Raw genomic sequence first — 19302 nt, 5'->3', positions numbered from 1 at the left:
CAAATACTACTCATGCTGTAATAATCAGGAAAAAAGTATGATATGCACTTATTATCCGTGCTTCACTACTTTCACTAACTAATAATTGTCACTTCCTACTGCTTCATTCATTATGGCAGCAGTGCTTCCTGTAACAATTAAGTAGAAAGGCTGACAGTTACATAAAAACTGCTGCTAACAATTAGTGTTATTTCTAGCTACAAGTTAAATTGATTTTCACATGGATTCAGGAAAGGCAGGAGATTTCAAAACAGTATAAAACACTTATTACACTTATTATTATTATTAGAAATAATTACTGAATAATCATGTTGGATTTGAGGAACTACTGGCCTGAAATAATAGTATAATATACAATTTTATTTGCAGAGCAAGGCAGCGGGAAAGAAGACAAAAGTTTACCATATTGCCAAGGAGATCATGAGCTCAGAGAAAGTGTAAGTGTCAATGCTAAGCTGAGCAGCTTCTCAGTTTATTTTAATTGGGCAGTTCAGATTTAACTGTCTGCTTTTTCTTGCCTTTCTGATAGGTTTGTGGACGTGCTAAAGCTCTTACACATTGTAAGTATTAAAAAAGTTGTTCTGTTAAAGTTTAGTGTCCTGGTTTTATTGTAGTGAATGTGATTTTTTTTTTTTCCTGCAGTGTCTGCATAATTTAAAATTCTTTTTTTTTTTTAATAATGTATGAATACGATTCATTCTGTGTCTCCTTTATTAACGTATGCAGTCTTCCTGCTGAGTTGGGGATACTGCTTGAATACTTAACATATATGGATATATCCATATTAAGTAGCACCATATTTATAAACCAATTTCTACCATAGCAACCTAAATAGAATCTTTGGTTAGAATGATTTTTAAAGTAAAGGGGAGAGGAAGAGACCAATTTGCCATTAGAAATAGTAAGTAAAAAGATGCATTATTTAGATAACCTAATTAGTTAGTTTTCTCTTGCATCCATCATATGGTGTATTTTTTTAGGCTGCAGCTCTTTGGCAGGTGCTTGTTTTCTGATAGCAGCTGTGACTGCAGTACGCACAACATGATGTCCACAGCAAGGGTTAAGTATTTAATCCTCGTTTATGCAAACCAGTCATGTGTTAAATGTGCTCTGTAGAAGATGAAAAAAATGTAAGTTAATTAGCTTTAGCTTTCTCTAGCTTCATTTGATAAGATTCCTATCAACTTCTAAGTTATATCTATTTGTACCATTTTGCCACTCTGTGTAGTACAAGCACAGTGATTTTTCCTGCCAGAAGTAGTTGCATTACAAACAGATGAGTTTGTCCATGTCGGTCTCTTGAGAAGCATGTTCTGTGGAACTGGGAACAAAGACTCTTATGTATGGTTGTATACAGTGCTATAATGTGGAGATCTTCAAGGCAACAAAAAAAATTCCCACAGCACTTGCTGATTCCTCTTCTGCCTTCTGTTTTTGTAATTGATTAGTAATTGAGCCTGTTCAAGCTTGATTTTCAAATGCTAGCTCAGGCAGTTGTGGCCAATGTATAATTTATTTTCAGCATTATTTGTAGTAGAAAACTTAAGTCTAAATGCTGATTAAAGGGAGAGAATTGTTGTAATGAGTATAGACAATTTTTAAGCTATTTGTTTTTAATTATCACATTTTTCCAGTATCAGTTTATGCTTTAAAGGTGTTTTCACTTTCCAGTGTGCCAGTTCTTGAAAATCCAGCTTCAGGTAACATGTATGGATTTTACTGGAGCAGGTTTCCCAGCAGAGCAGTTGATACCCCATGCCTGTATGTGTTAAAGAGACATCTGGGTTTTAAAGCCCTTGGAAACAAAGGCTGACCGTGTAGAGGACACAGACAGAGGAAGAATGTGGGAAAAGGAAGATAGAAGGGAGTTAGGGAAGTTTCTGGTGTAAGCTTAAGGTTGTCCAAGCGTTGTAAACATGCAGTGTTCCGGGGAGTGTTTTGTGTTGTTTTACTGGATAGCTCACATGAAACCAGTATGCTAGTTTGTAACTGGCAAGTACCAACAGGTTAGAAATGTTTCCGTCGGCTAGAAGTAAGAATCAGCATGTATTCAGCATTGCCTAACGGAGGAGACTGAGAGACTTCTCAGATTGAAATCATTGGCTCTGCCCATACTGGCTATTACTACTTTATGAATAGTGAGGAGTGGGTCTTTGCTGAGTTTGTCAGGTAAGTCCCCATTACACCTTGTGTACCCTCTGCCAGGGTTCAAGTAAATACCTGACATGTAGTGACTAATTCTGCTGATTCTGTTCAGTCTGTATTACCAAAGCCAGTTCTGCAGATAGTGGCTCTTATTACAGCCAGGGAACAGAGCTGTTGATGCTTGAAGAATTTGAAGTAGAACCTAAAGCTGCTGAGGTGGTGGGAATGGGATTGCAAACTGGTTACAAGCACCGCTGATTTTTTTAGAGGGTTTTTTTTTTTCTTTCTTTTATATTAATGCAGTCGTGTTAGGTGGTGCAGCTCCTCTGGACTGTCAGGGTGCCTCTCTGGACACTGCTGTGCTTTGTGAGTATGCCTGGCTTCTTCTGCTGAAGGCAGACTACAAAAGATCTCTACAAAATTATAAATGCTTGGAGACATTTCTATACCATGAAGTAAGCCAGTCACAGTAGAGATAATGTACTTTAACTGGCTTGGTACAATGGTGCTTTCTCAAATGGGTTTGCTTGAGGGAGGAATCGAACACGAGTTGCAATCTTGAATTCCTTGCACTTCTGTAATTATTGTAAATCTGTTTTAGTGGATGAGATTTGAGTAGAATGCTCAGAAACTCCAGAAAACAAAGGGACTTAAAACAACACACCTGTATGCATCTTTGTGAGCCCATGTGTAGTTTCTGTAGGGCTGAGAAGTGAGAAGTGTTACTTTTCCCCTAGGGGCACTCAGAGAAAAAGAAAGGAGCCGTGAACTGGATGTGAGATATGAGGGAATAGGGCACGATTCTGGATGGGAGTAATGTAGGGCCAGTGCTCTTTGTGCCTCTTTGTCATGGGATTCTTTGGGAATGCTTTGCTTTGCACAAGTGAGAGAGATCCTTAAGCCACCCCTGTCACTGTAAAGATGCACTGCTTGGCCTAGGTACTGTCAGCTCTTTTATCCATTTTTTTCCTATATATGTATAAGAACAAATATATATATGTGTGTTTCTGTATATATGTAAATACATGTTTGGTCTTTTTTTCCCCAAACCCACTGCTCTCTTTTTTCTCCTTTTCTATTAGATTTTTCCCCTTCCTGCTGTGGAATGGGTAGTGAGGTTTCTGATCCAGCAAGTAAATGTGCTTTTTCGGATGGGTCCTTCTTATGCAAAGCTCAGTGTGCTCCTTTGTGCTATGTTAGAAAAGGAAAGCTTAGGCCTGCAAGCTTTTGCCTGAGCCTTTAGGTCAGCGCTTCCAACTTACATCCCAGTTCTGTCCTTATTAGGACTCTGAGAGCCAGAAGGAGGTTGTCAGAAGGCACCTGCAACTTTTCTGCAGCCACAAGGTCACCCTCTTTTTGCAGCAGGCAGATCAGAGGTCAAACATCTTTCTATTTTCTGTTCTGTGTCCTTACAGAGGCACTTAGAAGAATGGGAAATTTTGGTTTGATATGTTTCCATTTTCAGAAAACATTTGCAAAATTATATATTAAAAAAAATACCTGTCTCTCAACCTCTCAGTTTTTGGGGTTTTTTTTTTTTTTTTTTTTTTTTTTTTTCCAACTTTGATATTTGACTGGTCTGAGGTGAAAACATGATAAATTTTTAGTCTTTGAAGTGGTTTAGAATTTCTGACTGAGGCATTTGACAATTAATTGCATCTGTCATTATCTTGTTGAAAAGGCTGATGAAATAGTTCTGATTTGGAAGGATACGTTGGTCCATTTACTCACTCTTGCTTAGAATATGTCATAGTCAAATAATTGTTGTAAAAATAGCTACATTATGTTATTAAAAACTTGTACATGATTTTATAGAGAAAAGGTATGGAATTCCTTGTCAGTTTTCCAGAAGCAACCTCATGGATTTGTGAGATGTCATGATCCATGCTTATTCACGATCTTTGTTAATTATAAAGTTGTAGTTAAGATTGCCTAGTTATATTTTGCTTTAAATATGTTTTGAAATGCAAGTGTATTCCTGGCAGCACTGTTACAGTTTGTCACAGTGCAGCAGACTGGCTGCTCCTTGGAATGCAAACAGGGAACTTTGCTCTTTTCCCCATAGGATGTGTGTGTGTGTTCCTTGAAAAGTGTCCAAGTGCAAAGATATTTTTCTCCTTAAATTAAACTGATATTTGAGCTATCTGCAGGTGTATTTAGCTGGAGTTATACTTCAGAAGAAGAGATTATGGCTTATTTTTGCTTTGCTGATGGTATGTTCTAAGAGAACAGATCCAAGATGAATATTGGTTGAAACCTTAGGAGTAAAATATGTGGCCAAATTTAGATGATGTTGTTCTTTCTCTTCCTGCTAAATGCATATGAAAGTTTAATTTCACTCATTTTGACTTGTCTTCCTTCAGATGTTAGATACCGGAAGGTGCAGTTAATCAGTCAGCAACTGAGTGGGAATTTAGTCCTGTTAGTACACAGCTAAACATCTACGTTTGCTCCTTCTTTGCTGAGATGGGCAGGTTGCTTGGCATTGCACTGGGAATCCTCCAGTGGAAAGAGAGGAATTGTGACTCAGGGCCTTTGCAGAGGGGAAGTGCGTGGGCTGGGCATAGATGATTCATAATGGGGTCAGAATTATTTCAGATATCACTGCTGTTTGCTTATTTAAGGAAACTGCATTAAAGGAGGGGTTGAAGGAGAGAGGGTCAAGCAGAAACAGCAATGTTGGTATCCTTCTTCTGTTTAAAAAGTGGAACAGCTTTAGCAGGGGGGGCATACTGATAGAATAAATAAAATTCTCTGAGGTTTTTGAATTGAGAATGTTTTACCAGGCATTAATTCAGCAAAAAGACATACTCTCAGAAAACTGCTTGAACTAGATTTTCATATGGAGAAGTACCTAGTGGGCTGCTGTCTTAGTCTAGAATGAATGAGTTTGGTGGTTTGGGAAGAACGCACTTTCCAGGGATGGTTATGATGCCATCCTCTTCAAGTGTCTGGGTGAAGGCAACTGCCATTGCATAAATAGCATGGACTATTGGGAAGAGCCCCGGCCACTAAGAGGGGGGTTGGAACTAGATGATCTTAAAGGTCCCCTCCAGCCCAAACCATTCTATGATTCTGTGATTACCTTTGGACCAGAATATGATGTAGAAACTCAAACCCAGTAGTTCAAAAAGCAGTTTTCAGGAAGTGTACAACAGCCTCTCATCTTCTGAAAGGAAGTAGTAAGCTTGAAAGTGTATGAATCATCCCAGTTTCAGATTCATAATCTCTTGTTTTGTGTCATACAGCATATGAAATATTTGGTCCAGAGTTGCAGGTGGTGTTTTTTAGTGAAATAAGCACATTAATTCCAAAGTACTGCAAAGAATTTTATGAGTATTCAGAATGCTCATTTTTAATTATAAAACCTTGCTTTAAAATTAACTGTGGTGAATTGCTGCACTGCTTCCAACACAGTAATTTCTAGGGCAGCTCAGGTGGCCGTCTTTGAACAGACTGAAGAAAGCAGTGCTTGTCAGCAGCATTATGTTAGTACTATATGCTAAATATCTTTGTAACATGAGCCACTTTTTGTAGGTATTTATAGGTATCAGAGCAATGCGTGTATTATTTGCAGCAGTGGTTCTGTTTTTATTCTGGTTTTATGAATCTGGTGCACAGATTTAGTTTTAGAAGGAATTAGGTGCTGGTGTGTTAACTTGGTATTCCTGTAATTTCTAATTTTGAAGCCACTTATATGTAAGAAAGGAACTTTCCCATACGAAAAAAAAGAACTTGACTGAATAGCTTCTGCCGTTTGGAGTAAAATTTCAGATTTTACTATTTAGGTTAATATGTTTTATGTTTAGTAATTAAAACAGAGCCGCTGTAGGTTCTGGTCCTTTTAGATGAGGAATTGCTTTCTGGGAAGGCAGTACTTGAATGGCAGCACTGCTAGCTGGAGACCCGCTCCATTTGTTTGGCTTTCCTACCCCCTCTCCTCAGGCATGTGCTCTCTGCATTCACCTCCCAGGTTTATCTCGAGATGAACTTGGCATGACAGTTACTTCACACCCACTGCCAGGTTATAAATAAATCTTAATATGATTACAGTGACAAATACATTGCGCCGCCTCTGAAGTGGAGACTTGATGATTCCAAAAACGAAGGGGAAAAATAGCTCTGAAGTTTATCGCCTTTGTTGTTCAGCAGTCTGGTTTGCATCATTTGAAAGCTTCACGTTATCTTTCTTCCCTCTGTTTCCTTTCTGCGGGGCTTCCTCCCTTTCCTCGGTTGTGGAGGGAGAAGCAGGGGTGAGAAAACAAAGTTTTGGTTGGCTGTGCTCATGGCCCAGTCTTTGACAGCATGATCCAAAGCCCAGAGAGGCTGATGGACTTTGGATCAAGCCAATAGAGAAACCCAAACCCCCTGCATTTGAAAAACATCCTGCAGGCTCTTTGAATTCTGTATCTAGAAGTTAAATAAATGCTCTTAACTACAAGTGACATTCCTGTCTTATCTACTGGTGCTTAAACCTGGCTCCCTGCTTGCCGTTTATTGTGTGGCCAGGGAAAAGCTGGGCTTGTTGATTTCGTTACAGACAAAACCACTTTTCTTTTCATCATGCAAGTAGGCTTATAGTGCTCGGAGAAAATTCTTGTTCCACCCCATGGCAGAGCATATACAGTATATTGTGTGTGCGTGGGATTTTTGAAGGGAATATTATCATAATATGATGGTGCATTTTGCATGGAGCTCTTCAGAAAGCCTCGTTTGAGCTTTTGCCATTGTAATTCCATGTATCATTTCAGTGTTAAGCAATGCCCTAGGGTCAGAAAAACCCATAAGATGCAGCTGGTAGTTAACCCATGTGTCACTAGTCTACACAGAGGATGTAAACCAGAGCATTTCCATATGAATAACGCCATCTGTTTTTTAACTCCCTTGCATTTAGTTCTCAGCCTTCCCCATCACAGCCATCGCCCTGTATCTCTTTTCAGTTTCTTGTCATAACTGTGCCCTGGCGCAGCCTTCCCGACCCAGGGTCACAGAGCAAGAAGCTGTCTGGAGCTTGCTGATGTAATGAGGAGAGGCCAGGAGAAAGCTGAGACTGGAGTCTGACAAACCCTAAATAGTGCCAGATGCTGGGCTGATGAGATAGCCAGTGAGACCTGGAGCAGTAGACTTGGGTGTGTGTGAGCCTCATTCTTTTTTTTATCTTAACCAAAGAACCCTACAAATTTTCAAAGCCAGATGTGAACCCCATGTGTATTTAAAAATGTGCCTCATCACTGCACATAGGAACATGCCATATAGTCACCTTTTTCGGGTCACCTATAGATTTTGCGTGCATTATTAGGTTTCAGCAGATGCAAACTAAGAAGAGCTATTACAAACTGTTTTATGCTGATGCCCAACTTCAAGTGAGACATGATAAAATAGATATTTGGATTTTCTTTTTTCTCATTTTAAAGTTATGTTTTTGATTATTTTTTCGAGTGAAATGCTGAATTGCTAAATCTTTTTTGGAAATTCTCTGTGATAAGGGAAAACACCTTGCCTAATGAATCCCACATTTCATTATGTGTACAATCCTAGCCATACTGACTTGACCAGGGCCAAGATTTTAATTCTGAGTAGTTTAATAAGGGCCAATAAACTTAGCTCTGCCCTGTTGAGAGCTGGTTGAAGCATAAAAATACACCAGGACCCTTCAGTGGTTAATGCAGTTTTGCTCCTTCCTGGGAACGTTTTGAAGGTAGCAATGTTATTTTGATAATGGACAACATTTGAAATCTCACAGTTCCAGTGCATTGTTAAAATAGCTCTTTGTTAATGTGTATTTTCCTGTGAGAGCTGCTACGTATAGAAAGTTCTTGTGACACAGCATTTTTAATCCAGGCAGCACATCTTCCTAGAATGCATTTGTAAATAACTGCCAAATAACAAAAAATATGGTTTTAGATTATGATTATTATGATTGCATTGACTGATGTAACATTTTTGCTTTTTTTTGCCCAAATCTGAGCAAGAAGATGCTCAAGGCAACCAATACCTTTGTAGATAGAAGTGCTTTTTCACTCTAGTTTCCTCGTGTGTAGTATCAGCTCATTTCTTAAGGGTGTATTTAAAAAATAATGAACAACCTCCACAGCGTATGTCCAGGAGTGAGAGAGTCAAGCTCCGGCATCAAACTGAAGGGGTTAAGGCTGACCCAAGGGAGTGAGTTGAAGCTGCAGGGAAACATAACCCAGATGGCACCCTCCTCTCTTTGGTAACAGGGAGCAGGGCCTGGAATGTCTGCAGAGAAAACACTGATGTCTGCACTGTGCTTTGAAGGCTGTTGGCTCATGGTGAGGGCTTCTCTTTGTGCTCCGGCAGGATTTCCGGGACGCGGTGGCACACGCCTCTAGGCAGCTCGGGAAGCCTGTGATTGAGGACAGAATCCTGAATCAGATCCTGTACTACCTACCTCAGCTGTACGAGCTCAACCGGGACCTCCTGAGGGAGCTGGAGGAGCGATTGTCTCATTGGTGACTATCAGTGAAGGAGCACCGCTCCTTTGATGTTGTTAAGATTTGTCTGTGGGGTTTTAAAGACTCCACGTGACCACAGTCTGACTCTCGTTTGTTTTTCACATGCCTTCATAAATGACAGAATAGGCTTTGAAGGTACAGGGGTACCTTTCCGTTTTGCTGTTTGATTTGGCACTGAGGGGCATCCAGAAGGCATGTCAGCACATGCTTTAAGCAACCACACTTTTTTTGTTTAAAACATAGGTTTCAGTTGAAAGTTCTTGTTTCTGCGTGTGCGTGGGCACGATAAATGGACTGCATGAGAGGAACAGGAGGCTTTTATGAAAATTGATTTGCCTTTCCAAGGTAGTTGAAGTTTACTCACCAGACAGTGCTGATGGGCAGTCCTGCTGAAGTTCATTCTCAGTTACACTGATGGGTGGACCTAAGCCACCCAAAGAAAGTGTACAGACAGAAGCACTGAAATGAGTAAAGACTGTAATCCTGAGTGAGACACCATCTTGAAGTTTGAAGATCCGTTTCCCTGGAAATCCAGCTTGTATTAATGTGTTCAAATGGTTCCAGATCATTTAGAGCAGACTGTGAATCAAGTGGTTGCGATCTAACTCCAAATTAGCATGCAGAAGTGTGCCTGGTAAGACTTTTCAGAATAGCTCATGAGCTGAACGCCTGTCTGCTGGACTGTAAGCTTTTTGTTCAGAAATCAACTGTCACATCTTACCATGAAGATGATCGATGTCTTGCTGCAAGGTTAGCATGTATACCTTTTTGTGACTAATTGCTCTGTTCTTGTTTCTAGGCTTGAACATCAAAGAATTGCTGACATATTTGTGAAAAAGGGCCCCTACTTAAAGATGTACTCAACTTACATCAAAGAATTTGATAAAAATATTGCGCTGTTAGATGAACAGTGTAAGAAGAACGCAGGCTTTGCCTCAGTAGTGAAAGACTTTGAGGTACTGTGTTCTTTTTTAACATATATCCTATTTTGTAACTTTTTAGCAGTTGTCATTTTTACGTAAGACTTTAGAGACCACTCTCTAATTTGATTTTTTTTTTCTGCTGGGTCTTGGGTTGAGCCCTTGTAGGGTGAAAGTGAAAAGACATTCATATTTTACAAAGTAATTAGTGATGCTGGCTGCCAAAAGACTTTCGTTTTCAGAAAATTCAGTGCTTGCTACAAGTTGTATCAAAGGCATACTAGCAAAATCACCAGTTGCTTTTTTGGGCTTGGTCTCTTGACCATAATGCAATGATTAACTGTCTTATTTTAAGCAGGTTGATTTTTCCACCACAATACAGGGTAGTAGCTTACTCATGGGAATCATATTTCATTTCAGTTAGAAACATACAAAAGTGACTCTTAACAGTCTACATATTTGTAGAAGCTTTTAAATCCAGCCCATGCAACAATCAGTTGAAAGCTGATTCATGTCACTAAAAGCAATGCCAGATTTTTACATAATCCTCTTAAATCAGAAAGGAGATCAGAACACGATCCACACAGTCTATGAATTTACCTCCTATGATGCAAGCTTCCCCTTGAGTAATCTCTTCTCTGCTAGTTTTATAAATCTTCAAGTCTTCAAGGACTCAGTGTTTCTGATACTTGTTATTTTGAAGGCAAACTCAAGATAATTGCTTTTTTTTTTTTAAAGCATGGATCTTTTAATTGTGTGTTGTCTTTAGATGTTTGGATTAATTAAAACTCCTTGAGTGATTACTGCTCTCTTCTCTGCCTTTCCTCCTAATGGACATTTACAGTGATTACAAATTAGCATGTCTTTGCAACTGCCCTTTCCTTTATTTCTGGGAGGATCCACTTCTCTCCTTTATAAGCAAAATAACCTATTTTGAATTCACAGAGAGTATGGATGCTTACTGATGTCTTTTAACTCATGATTAATTTTACATACATGTTCCACACAGGGAAATACTTGCTTTGTGGTGCAATGTAATGCTACAGTAGTCACACCTTTAAGATCAGCTTATCTGATATTGTCGACAACTCTTTGTAGTTCAGTTTGCTTTTACTGGAGCTCTTGACTACCATAGAATTGTTGCTTATGTTGACTATTTCTTTCAGATGAGCCCCCGCTGTGCTAGTCTGGCCCTCAAGCACTATCTGCTCAAGCCAGTTCAGAGGATTCCCCAGTACAGACTCCTTTTGACAGGTACAGTCAAGCTTTTATACAATCTTAAGAAACCAGTCTTCGTGTATTCCAGAAAACGTGTTTTCGGGCGGTTGTATCCATCTGCAAAGCATGTTTCTCTGACCTCAGTTATATAAAGCTTTGTTGAAAATGCAGCATGGGCTTGGAGGCTTTCTTTGGTAACACTGACTGCAACAAGATTCACAAGTGAAATGCTAATGTTCCCAGCGCTGTGGTGTGTTCCCCAGTGGTAAATTCAGTGGTACTTGGAAAACATGAAATTGTTGGTGTTTTTTGCTTGTTTCTGTGGTAATTAAAGACAGTAATTTTCTTACTGAGGGTTGGAAAGCTCCCCTTTTGAATTTATTATTATTTTTCTTTTAATGGAAAATAGTAGTATGGGAAACTAGAAACAAGGAGAAGGAACTGAAAGATTTGTCTGTACATCTGTAAGCTTTTCTTGCAAGTAGTTTCTCCATTTCTCTCCTGCCCATGTGTTTTGACTTTGAAAACCTTTCTCCTTTAAAAAAAAAGAAGTGTGGGTTTGGTAAATGTTAACTGTTAAGCACTCAAGACTTGTCGCAGGGGCATGAGCTGGTACAGGACTACAAAATCTGGGCTCTGTCCTGGGCTTTGGCACTGCATGTCTAGGTGACCTTGAGGAAGTTGTCTCCTTGATGCAGTACTTTCATTTTCTGTAAAAGGAGTGCAGTGGTATGGGCCTCTCCTTTGTGAAGTATTTTGAGATGTGTTTGTTGTAAGAGGGGGATGGCTCCTGTAAGGATTTGGAAATACTTAAGGCATTGTTTTTGGAAGTTGCTTCTTGATGACCTATTTAAAAATAGCCTCTGTTTATGCAGTAACTGCAAAATAAAATGCTGTATGACCCTTTGTTTGGCTCGGTAGCAGCTTGTTGGCATTTCCCCAGCAAGTACTTAGACTAGTGATGCTGTGGGAGATATAAACATCAGCGCTGTGGAGAAGTTGCTAAGTTATTAACCTGAACTGTTTTCTTTTTAATTGTCTCATGGAAGTCACAGTTGGGAAAGAGGGGTTAAAAGCCTTTATCAAACAAACAACTTTGTGGGAGAAAATATTAGTGTCTTTTAATTGATAAAACCACAAGAAGGCATTTGAGGAGTTGCTTTATTTTATAAGGACGCTGGCTCAAGGCATTGTGTAGGCTTGCTATATATTCCTCAATCAGTGGAGATGCCTTGGATAAGTTCAAAGGTTTCCAATAAAAAGGCGGAACAGGGGAGCAATTCCTTTGTCAGTATACATAGCAAAGTGAGAGATGTCAGTGATGAATGGCACAGAAACACTACTACTATGAAGTAGAAGGAGACTTCTTTGTAACTGTTAATTGTCATTATGGCAGGGAGCAGCTGTTTTAGACAAGACCTGAAAATCTCATCCTTTGTTGACTGGCTTATGTGGAGTTCTGGCTGGGGCCACCCAACTTTAATAAAATCTGTAAACACACATGCTATTTACATGAATTGGATTGCAGTGCTGGTTACTGCTTTAGAAAAATAAATTTCTCGTGTCCCATGAGAGGAATGAAAGAGATCAGACTAAGAAATGAATTATGCTGTGGCAGGGGGCTTTTATTTTGGATCTCCTTCATTTTTGCTGTGTTCAATTATTCACGCCATTTCACACTGTCTTCTGAGATTTTCACTCTCCTATATCTCAGTGGATGACTTCTCCACATTGTTACCTTCTAGCAGCTCTGTATAATACTGAGTTATCTCTGAACAAAGCCTTTGGAGGATATACCGAGTATTCGGCTCTGCTGTTGGAGTGAGCAAAACAAAAGTGATGCTGCAGTGATGCAGCAGCAGCCCCAGGCAGAGACAATGGGCATCTGTGTGTGGCTGAGGAGGGGGCAGTGGCTTAAAGGAGAAAAAACAATCCAGGAAACGAAGCTGCGAGGCCTGAGTCAGCAGGGATTTCTTGCTATTTAGATGCTGTGTTGGTAGGACAGCTTTGTACTAGTAACCTGCTGCTACGTGATTGTTGCTGTGCTCTGAAGTATAGTTGCTTTTGTGCTAACAAAAGGAGCAGGTGGACTTAGAAATCTGGCAAGGAGAGGCACAACTCAGCTGTATTTCTATTTAATTATACAGCTTTTCCATCCCACCAAGGAAAATTCCACTTTCCCACATAACCCTGAGCTCTATACAGCAAATATTAACTGGGTTGCTGGGGAGGTTAATTAGAGACTTCGTATTTTTAACAGGAAGAAATGAAGGTGAGGTGAATCTCTCCTCCAGAAAATCTGGTTTGAGTAGAAGACTTGTACAATACAAGCAAGCACTTCCCTGTCATATGATAAGTTTCTATCCTCTTTTTCACAACACAAGGCTTGTAGAGAGAGAGATGGTGTCTCTTGTTATCCTCAGCTGAGTGATGGGAGGCTGAGGGCGATTGAAAAATCCGCTTTTGAACACACACTGCTTTTTCACAGCTCAGAAATAGAATTGTCAGACTTGAGGCCAATTCCATTTTAAGAATGAATGCTTTGAGTTCAATGTAATTAAATTGGACAATTTGAGACAAGAAGTAGTTAATGAAGCAGAAGAGTAGAAGTGATAGCTACTGGCCTCTAGCATGAAGGAAAAGTGAATTACTGGCTTCTGTCAGGTGGATGGAAGGCATAAGAACAATTTGTCGTAAACCAATGCTTGTGTGTTGATTTTTTGTTGTGTTTTGGGGTATGTAGCAAAATTATGAATTTTAATTTTTGAGTCTACCTTTCTGAAGACATGTTTAAGGTCTGCCTTCAGAATATAAGTAGAGGAAGAAGTCAGACAAAAATTAGAGTGTTTTCTATTAAAAAGCCTTTCTCTGGTAGTGTGGTTCTTTTCACAGAATCACAGAATCACCAAGGTTGGAAAAGACCTTCAAGATCACCCAGTCCAACCATCCACCCATCACCAATAGCTCTCACTAAACCATGTCCCTCAACACAAAATGCAAACATTCCTTGAACACCTGCAGGGTCTGTGACTCCACCACCTCCCTGGGCAGCCCATTCCACTGCCTGACCACTCTTTCAGAGAAGTAGTATTTCTCAATGTAAATACTTGTATTCCTCTTGAAGTGGTTTGTGTAAATTAATGCATGCATCTTGTTTACATGAAGTCAGTTATTCTATGGCATGAAATGTAGTATTTGGGTGACCAGGGATTTTGGATGGGTTTTCTCTTCTCATGGAGATATGTTGATACGATTTGTTTTGCTAGGATGGCCTCTTTGCTGTGTTGTGATCAATGGGAGGCTTGCATTGTCATGCAGCTGGGAGGTTGCTATCAGTTGTGAAACAGAGATTGCGACTTGTTTGGGTGTTAGTCAGACTTCTGTGCCATTTACAATGCTACAGTTCTCTTTCAGCGCTCTGTAATTTAAAAATAATCTTTCCACCTAATTTCCTGCATAGTCTCAACTTCTGTTTTATTGTTACATCGCTTGTACTGTTCTCTATTACATTAAAGCAGGTCCGTGCTTACTGTCAGATTTGTCCTAGGATGATCGGTATGATCATCTCCTTTCTGTTCAAACCAACAGAAGGAAACCCCGGTGCTGAGGGTCTGACACTGTTGATAGTTTTAATATTATTAATATGATTTATATTTTATTCTGCAGTTGTGGAAAGCGGTCCGTAATGTATACATGTTTCATGTTTTCACCCAGAAACCAGTGTCTCGTGTAGAACAACTGAGTAAAATGTCTGAATAACTGAAGTACATTTCAAAGGGGAAAAAATTTGGCGAAGACCACAGATACCATTCCACCTTAGAATTTAACTTCTGTATTTATTTTGTCTAGGAATGTTTTTGCTAAATCTGTTCATGTCTGTGAAATAGTCTGTTTGCAGAGCTTAAGGCAGTACCTCCAGACAGTTGTTGCAAAGCACAGAATTTCCAGTGTGTATGCGCAGAAGAAACTGAAACAGTCTATCACATTGCTTCTCTGAAGCTGAGTTTTAGCTGTTTACTTGCCAGATACACATAAAGAGATCAAAATTACATATTTACCACTTCCAGGATTTTACAGCCGGAAGTTTTTTTGTCTGTTTCCGTCTTGCAGTACAAGAGCTGCCTTCCTTTTTAAATACAGAATTTTAAATGGTTGCAGTTATCATAGAATCATAGAAATGTTTGGGTTGGAAGGGACCCTTAAGATCACCCAGTTCCAACTCCCCTGCTATAGGCAGGGACACCTCCCTCTAGATCAGGTTGCTATGTTAAAATCTCTCTTTAATTTTCCCTCTGTTATCTGTGGATATGATTTAAAGTGCTAATACGTACAGTTGAAAACAAAACCCCACAAATGGTATGAGGTGAAGTATTGTTCTTTGGGGGAATGTGTCATAAGGCATGAATGTGCCAAGAAGCAATTAGGTCCCGTGTTGGGTCTCTGGTTTTAAGTTTTCAGTGCAGTTACTTTGAATATTAAATTGGATGTTTCCATGTACTAGAAAGTGCCAGTGAAGCATTTGCAGATTAGTGAATTACATCCACCTGACCTCTTGTTCCCAGTCCTCAGAGAAGTGACTCTGTGGCTGGCAGTTTTAAGAAGCTGTAGTTTCTGTATAAGCTGTAGGGACTCACGCTTTTATGCTGGGAGGTGTCTCCTGGAGCCCTTTGTTCTGGCTCTGGTGGAGGCTGAGTTGCAATATAACTTCAGTCTGTTTTCTTTATGAAAGGTGCCCATGATGCTCACTCAGCCTGGGTGGTAACATGCAGCTCCTACTTAATGACACTGAGGCAGGGGAGAGCAGCTGCTGTGTGTGTGTGAAGTGGGTTCCTGCAGGAACCAAGCTAAAAACCATGCGGACTCCTCTCAGTTCCTTGTGAAATACCTCCTGTTGATTTTAGTCTTACGCCAGTTTCTTACAAACACAACCCAAGCTGAGAACAGGTGAACTCATTTTTTAGCGGAACATGTGTGCACCTAAGCACTGCGCTTTGAAGGTCTGGTAGATACTACAGCAAAAGATGTGGAGACACGTGAAGGATGCAGTTTTATGGAGCTGGAAAAGTTTGTGCCATGTCAGGTTCATGTTAAAATCAGGCGTTGGCCATTCCCTGATAAGGATCAGCCAGAACCTGAAGTGGAGCAGCAGGCTGTGGGTGTTCCCAGGCCCAGCCAGACCTCCCAGCGCTCCCACCCCCCCTGCTCACCCACAGCTGCCCCCAGCAAGGCCCTGCTCCTTCATCCCAACCTGCTCTTCATGCTTCTCTTGGATCCTCCCTTAGGTCTTTGCCAAAACATAAAGCTTCAGTGCCAAATATTTTTCTTCCCGTAGTTTTGTTTGTCTCAAAGCTTTCATGAACTGACAAGATTTCTCACTCTTCGTGGTGTTTCGACTGCAGAAACGCATTTCATAATTCCCTTATTTTGCATAAGGAAACCATTACAGTATTCTGAGTGCTCTCTGAGGGGCATGCATGAAGCAAGACGTCCTATGAAGGCAGGAACAATTGGCTCTCGATCCTTCTTGAGTGAAAGGATGAATCTGGGTAGGGCAAACATCTGGGAGCTGAATTCTTTCACTCCTACATGAGACGTGTACAACTGCTAAGCTGAAATTGAACATTTCCTAGATCATATACAATCCATTTTCTCTAAATCAGCCAGAATGTGAGTACCTCATTTAAAAGACAATTACGAATTAGTATTTGTTGATAATATCAACCTGAAACCTGTATTCCCTTGGAAGTGCCTTAGAAAGTTGTGTTTCTTTCAAATTTAAGCAGTTCAGAGCTGTACTGAGGCTGTATGTTTGCCTTTGACAGGATAGCATACTTTTTGGTGAACTGGACGCAAGACCAGGGAATGGAATCTCAGGAGGGATGTTTTCTCATATTGTCAGACATTTGGAGTTCATTTTATCTGAGTAAAATAGATGAAAAAACTACTAAGTCTTGAATGTACTGAGAGTGCCACCTCGTGGTTGAAGAACTAAATTTGCAATTGAAAACCAACAGTTCCTATGAGAACATCTAAACTGGCTTATAATTTATGAGAATAATTTATAAACTTATAATTTTTGAACTGAAAGATATTGATCATAATCAGATTGGCTGTATTGGGTTACTTTTTTTCTCAGCTCCTGTAGATAATTATCTATAATAATCTTCAGAAGATTATCTATAATCTTCAAACTTTCTTGTGTCATCTTAATTATAAATGATTGCAAGTGTGTACTTGTCTTCCACCCGCTGGTTTTGTTTTGTTCCAGAATAATACTCACAAATATCACTTCCCTTTAGAGAAAGTCACTGCTTTTTTGTTCTTCCCTGAGCAAGACATCATTATATACTTTCATTGTGGAAATGCTACTTTTCCTTATGTTATTACCTGGACAAATTTAAAAGGTTACGTGGTGATAGACCTTTGTGGCATAGGTGTGCCTGAAAAGCCGATTGCTAGGAAAATGTTGGGTTTTAATGCTTTCTGATGCTGTTTATTTCTTTAACAAAAACACCTCTGTTATTTTTCTTTATACAGATTATTTAAAAAACCTTTTAGAAGAATCTGCAGATTATAGGGATACTCAAGGTAAATGTCTCTTTATTCTTAAGAAACAACAGCTTATGTAAATATGACAATGTTTCTAAATCTTAAATGCATGCAGAATGCTAAGCTGGTAAGTAGAAACTTTTTCTGTTCAGTTCCGAGTTGTACACGCGCTTAGTCTAAATGCTGCTCAGCAGTCCTAGGAGTGCTTCTAGTCAGTGTTTCCATTCCGTTTGCATGAGGCCCAGTTATTTATTTTGTTCTCTTTGATGGCATTTGTGCAAGCCCATATCTTCAGGAGGGCTGCACAGATGTAGCTGGTAGGAATGCACTACATGAGTGCCTTGGATGTGCTGAGCCAAGTTCACTGTCCTACAGCTATGTCTCTTGGTATAGTGCCATAAAATTTATGAATATTTATCATTCCCAAGACGTTTAGATATATTTGTTTATTTGACAGTGGTGAAAATATAATCACAAAAATGTTTTAAATGACTCTTTCAGAGTCTTGAGGTTTGTCTTGCACTTCTTATAGTTGCGAACAAGCTGATACCTGCACTGTGTGATAAGCAACTGAGCATTTTAAAAAGTCAACTTAAAAGAAGTATGTTTTATGTAACGTTTTCTTGTGATTTCTCCAGCTTCTGTGTTTCTTGTTTTTTTTAATGGTGGTACACTCCACAGTATTTTTGTCTCACTGCTTATGCTGAAGATAAAAGCAGAAACTTAATTGTAACAACGTATGTAATTTTATGTATGATAGTATATGTATGATAGTTTATGTTTGATAGTCAGTCTTTGAAACTGATTAAGAAAATCTGATCCTTACTCAGTAAAATCTTTGTTGTGATCATTAAATTCCTTTTGACCTTGCTTTGTTGTTTAATTCAATGTAGGGAAAAAAAAAAAAAAAAAAAAAAAAAAAAGGAGGAAAAAAGACAAAGGTTTGGATATGATTAGCATTTTTGGAAAAAAAACAGCACAATTCTTCCTGATGACCTTTGAATAAGTTATTCCAGCTAAGTGATATAGGAAGTGGAATGTTCTTCCCTTCCAAAAAGCAGTTTGCTTGTGGACTTTTTGATGCTATAGATTATTTTGGTTTGTTGTTTAGATTTGTTTAGAGTCTTGGCTCTGTAAGCAGCTCTGAAATCTTGGAAGTTTCTCTTCAATAACCAGCCAATTTTCTGTAACATTCTTCAGTTTTTTTAAGTCAACAAGTACAGTTTAAAGTTTTTGATAGATAGAATAGCTGATAGATGAAGGAAAGTATAACAGCAACAAAAAAAAAAGTCAGGTACTCATTCCTTTCTTCGTGGCTTTAGTTAAATTTCCCTTGGCTTCATTTTCTTTCAAGCTAAGGAAGCTGGAGAGTGTTTTGGATGGAGCAGCTCCAGAACTTCCTAGTAGGAGACTACTAGCTGTTTTTCAGCAGGCTCAGTTAATATCATGATGTTTAAATCTAAACTTAATTTTTTATCTAATGCTTGCTCTGTGCTCTGTGTCTTCACAGGTAGACTCCTGTACTCACATTTGCTTTATTTAAATTCTCCTTAGATTGACTTAGGAGGAGATTTTAGTTCATATTCATACTTTGCTTTAGTTTCATATGTAGCTTCATAACCTTCTGAACCATTTGGTTCAAAAATCTGCATCTTTTAATGTGCTTTCTTTCTGAATGTGGACTCATCAAGAAGGAAGTACAGATAGTCTAAAGTGCTAACAGTGTGGTGATATCTTAAAAAACAAAACACCTACAGCAACTCAAGGCTTTGGTATAACTGGGTTGGTGGGCTTCTCTGAGTATTTTTAAGCAATGTTTACTTGGAGTGTTTAACTGCATTTATTTATTTGCAGCGTTGAACTGTTTCTCAGTGCTAAATGACATTTTATCAGTGCAGTTGTGCTAGCTTTCAATTAAATGAGGTTTATTTTTCCTACATAAATCAATCACAGGTTTTTGGATAAGATCCTTAAATGGGTTCTGTGTAATACAC

The 19302-nt window shown here is 39.2% G+C and overlaps 1 protein-coding gene across 1 annotated transcript in view; it reads left to right on the top strand.

Annotated features, from left to right (window-relative positions):
• Positions 1–19302, top strand: part of FGD6 (FYVE, RhoGEF and PH domain containing 6) — a 67769-nt gene that overhangs the window by 28410 nt on the left and 20057 nt on the right. The window contains exons 4-9 of the mRNA XM_042889792.1: positions 370–437; positions 530–560; positions 8467–8618; positions 9421–9577; positions 10708–10795; positions 17297–17347. Coding sequence (XP_042745726.1) covers positions 370–437; positions 530–560; positions 8467–8618; positions 9421–9577; positions 10708–10795; positions 17297–17347 — 547 coding nt within the window. The remainder of the gene's footprint in view (positions 1–369; positions 438–529; positions 561–8466; positions 8619–9420; positions 9578–10707; positions 10796–17296; positions 17348–19302) is intronic.

This window comes from Lagopus leucura, unplaced genomic scaffold (genome assembly GCF_019238085.1).
Source record: "Lagopus leucura isolate 7727_CA_CO unplaced genomic scaffold, USGS_WTPT01 Super-Scaffold_100159, whole genome shotgun sequence".
NCBI lineage: Eukaryota > Metazoa > Chordata > Aves > Galliformes > Phasianidae > Lagopus > Lagopus leucura.
The sequence above is the reverse complement of the archived record's forward strand: the minus strand, read 5'-3'. Positions and strand labels throughout refer to the sequence as shown.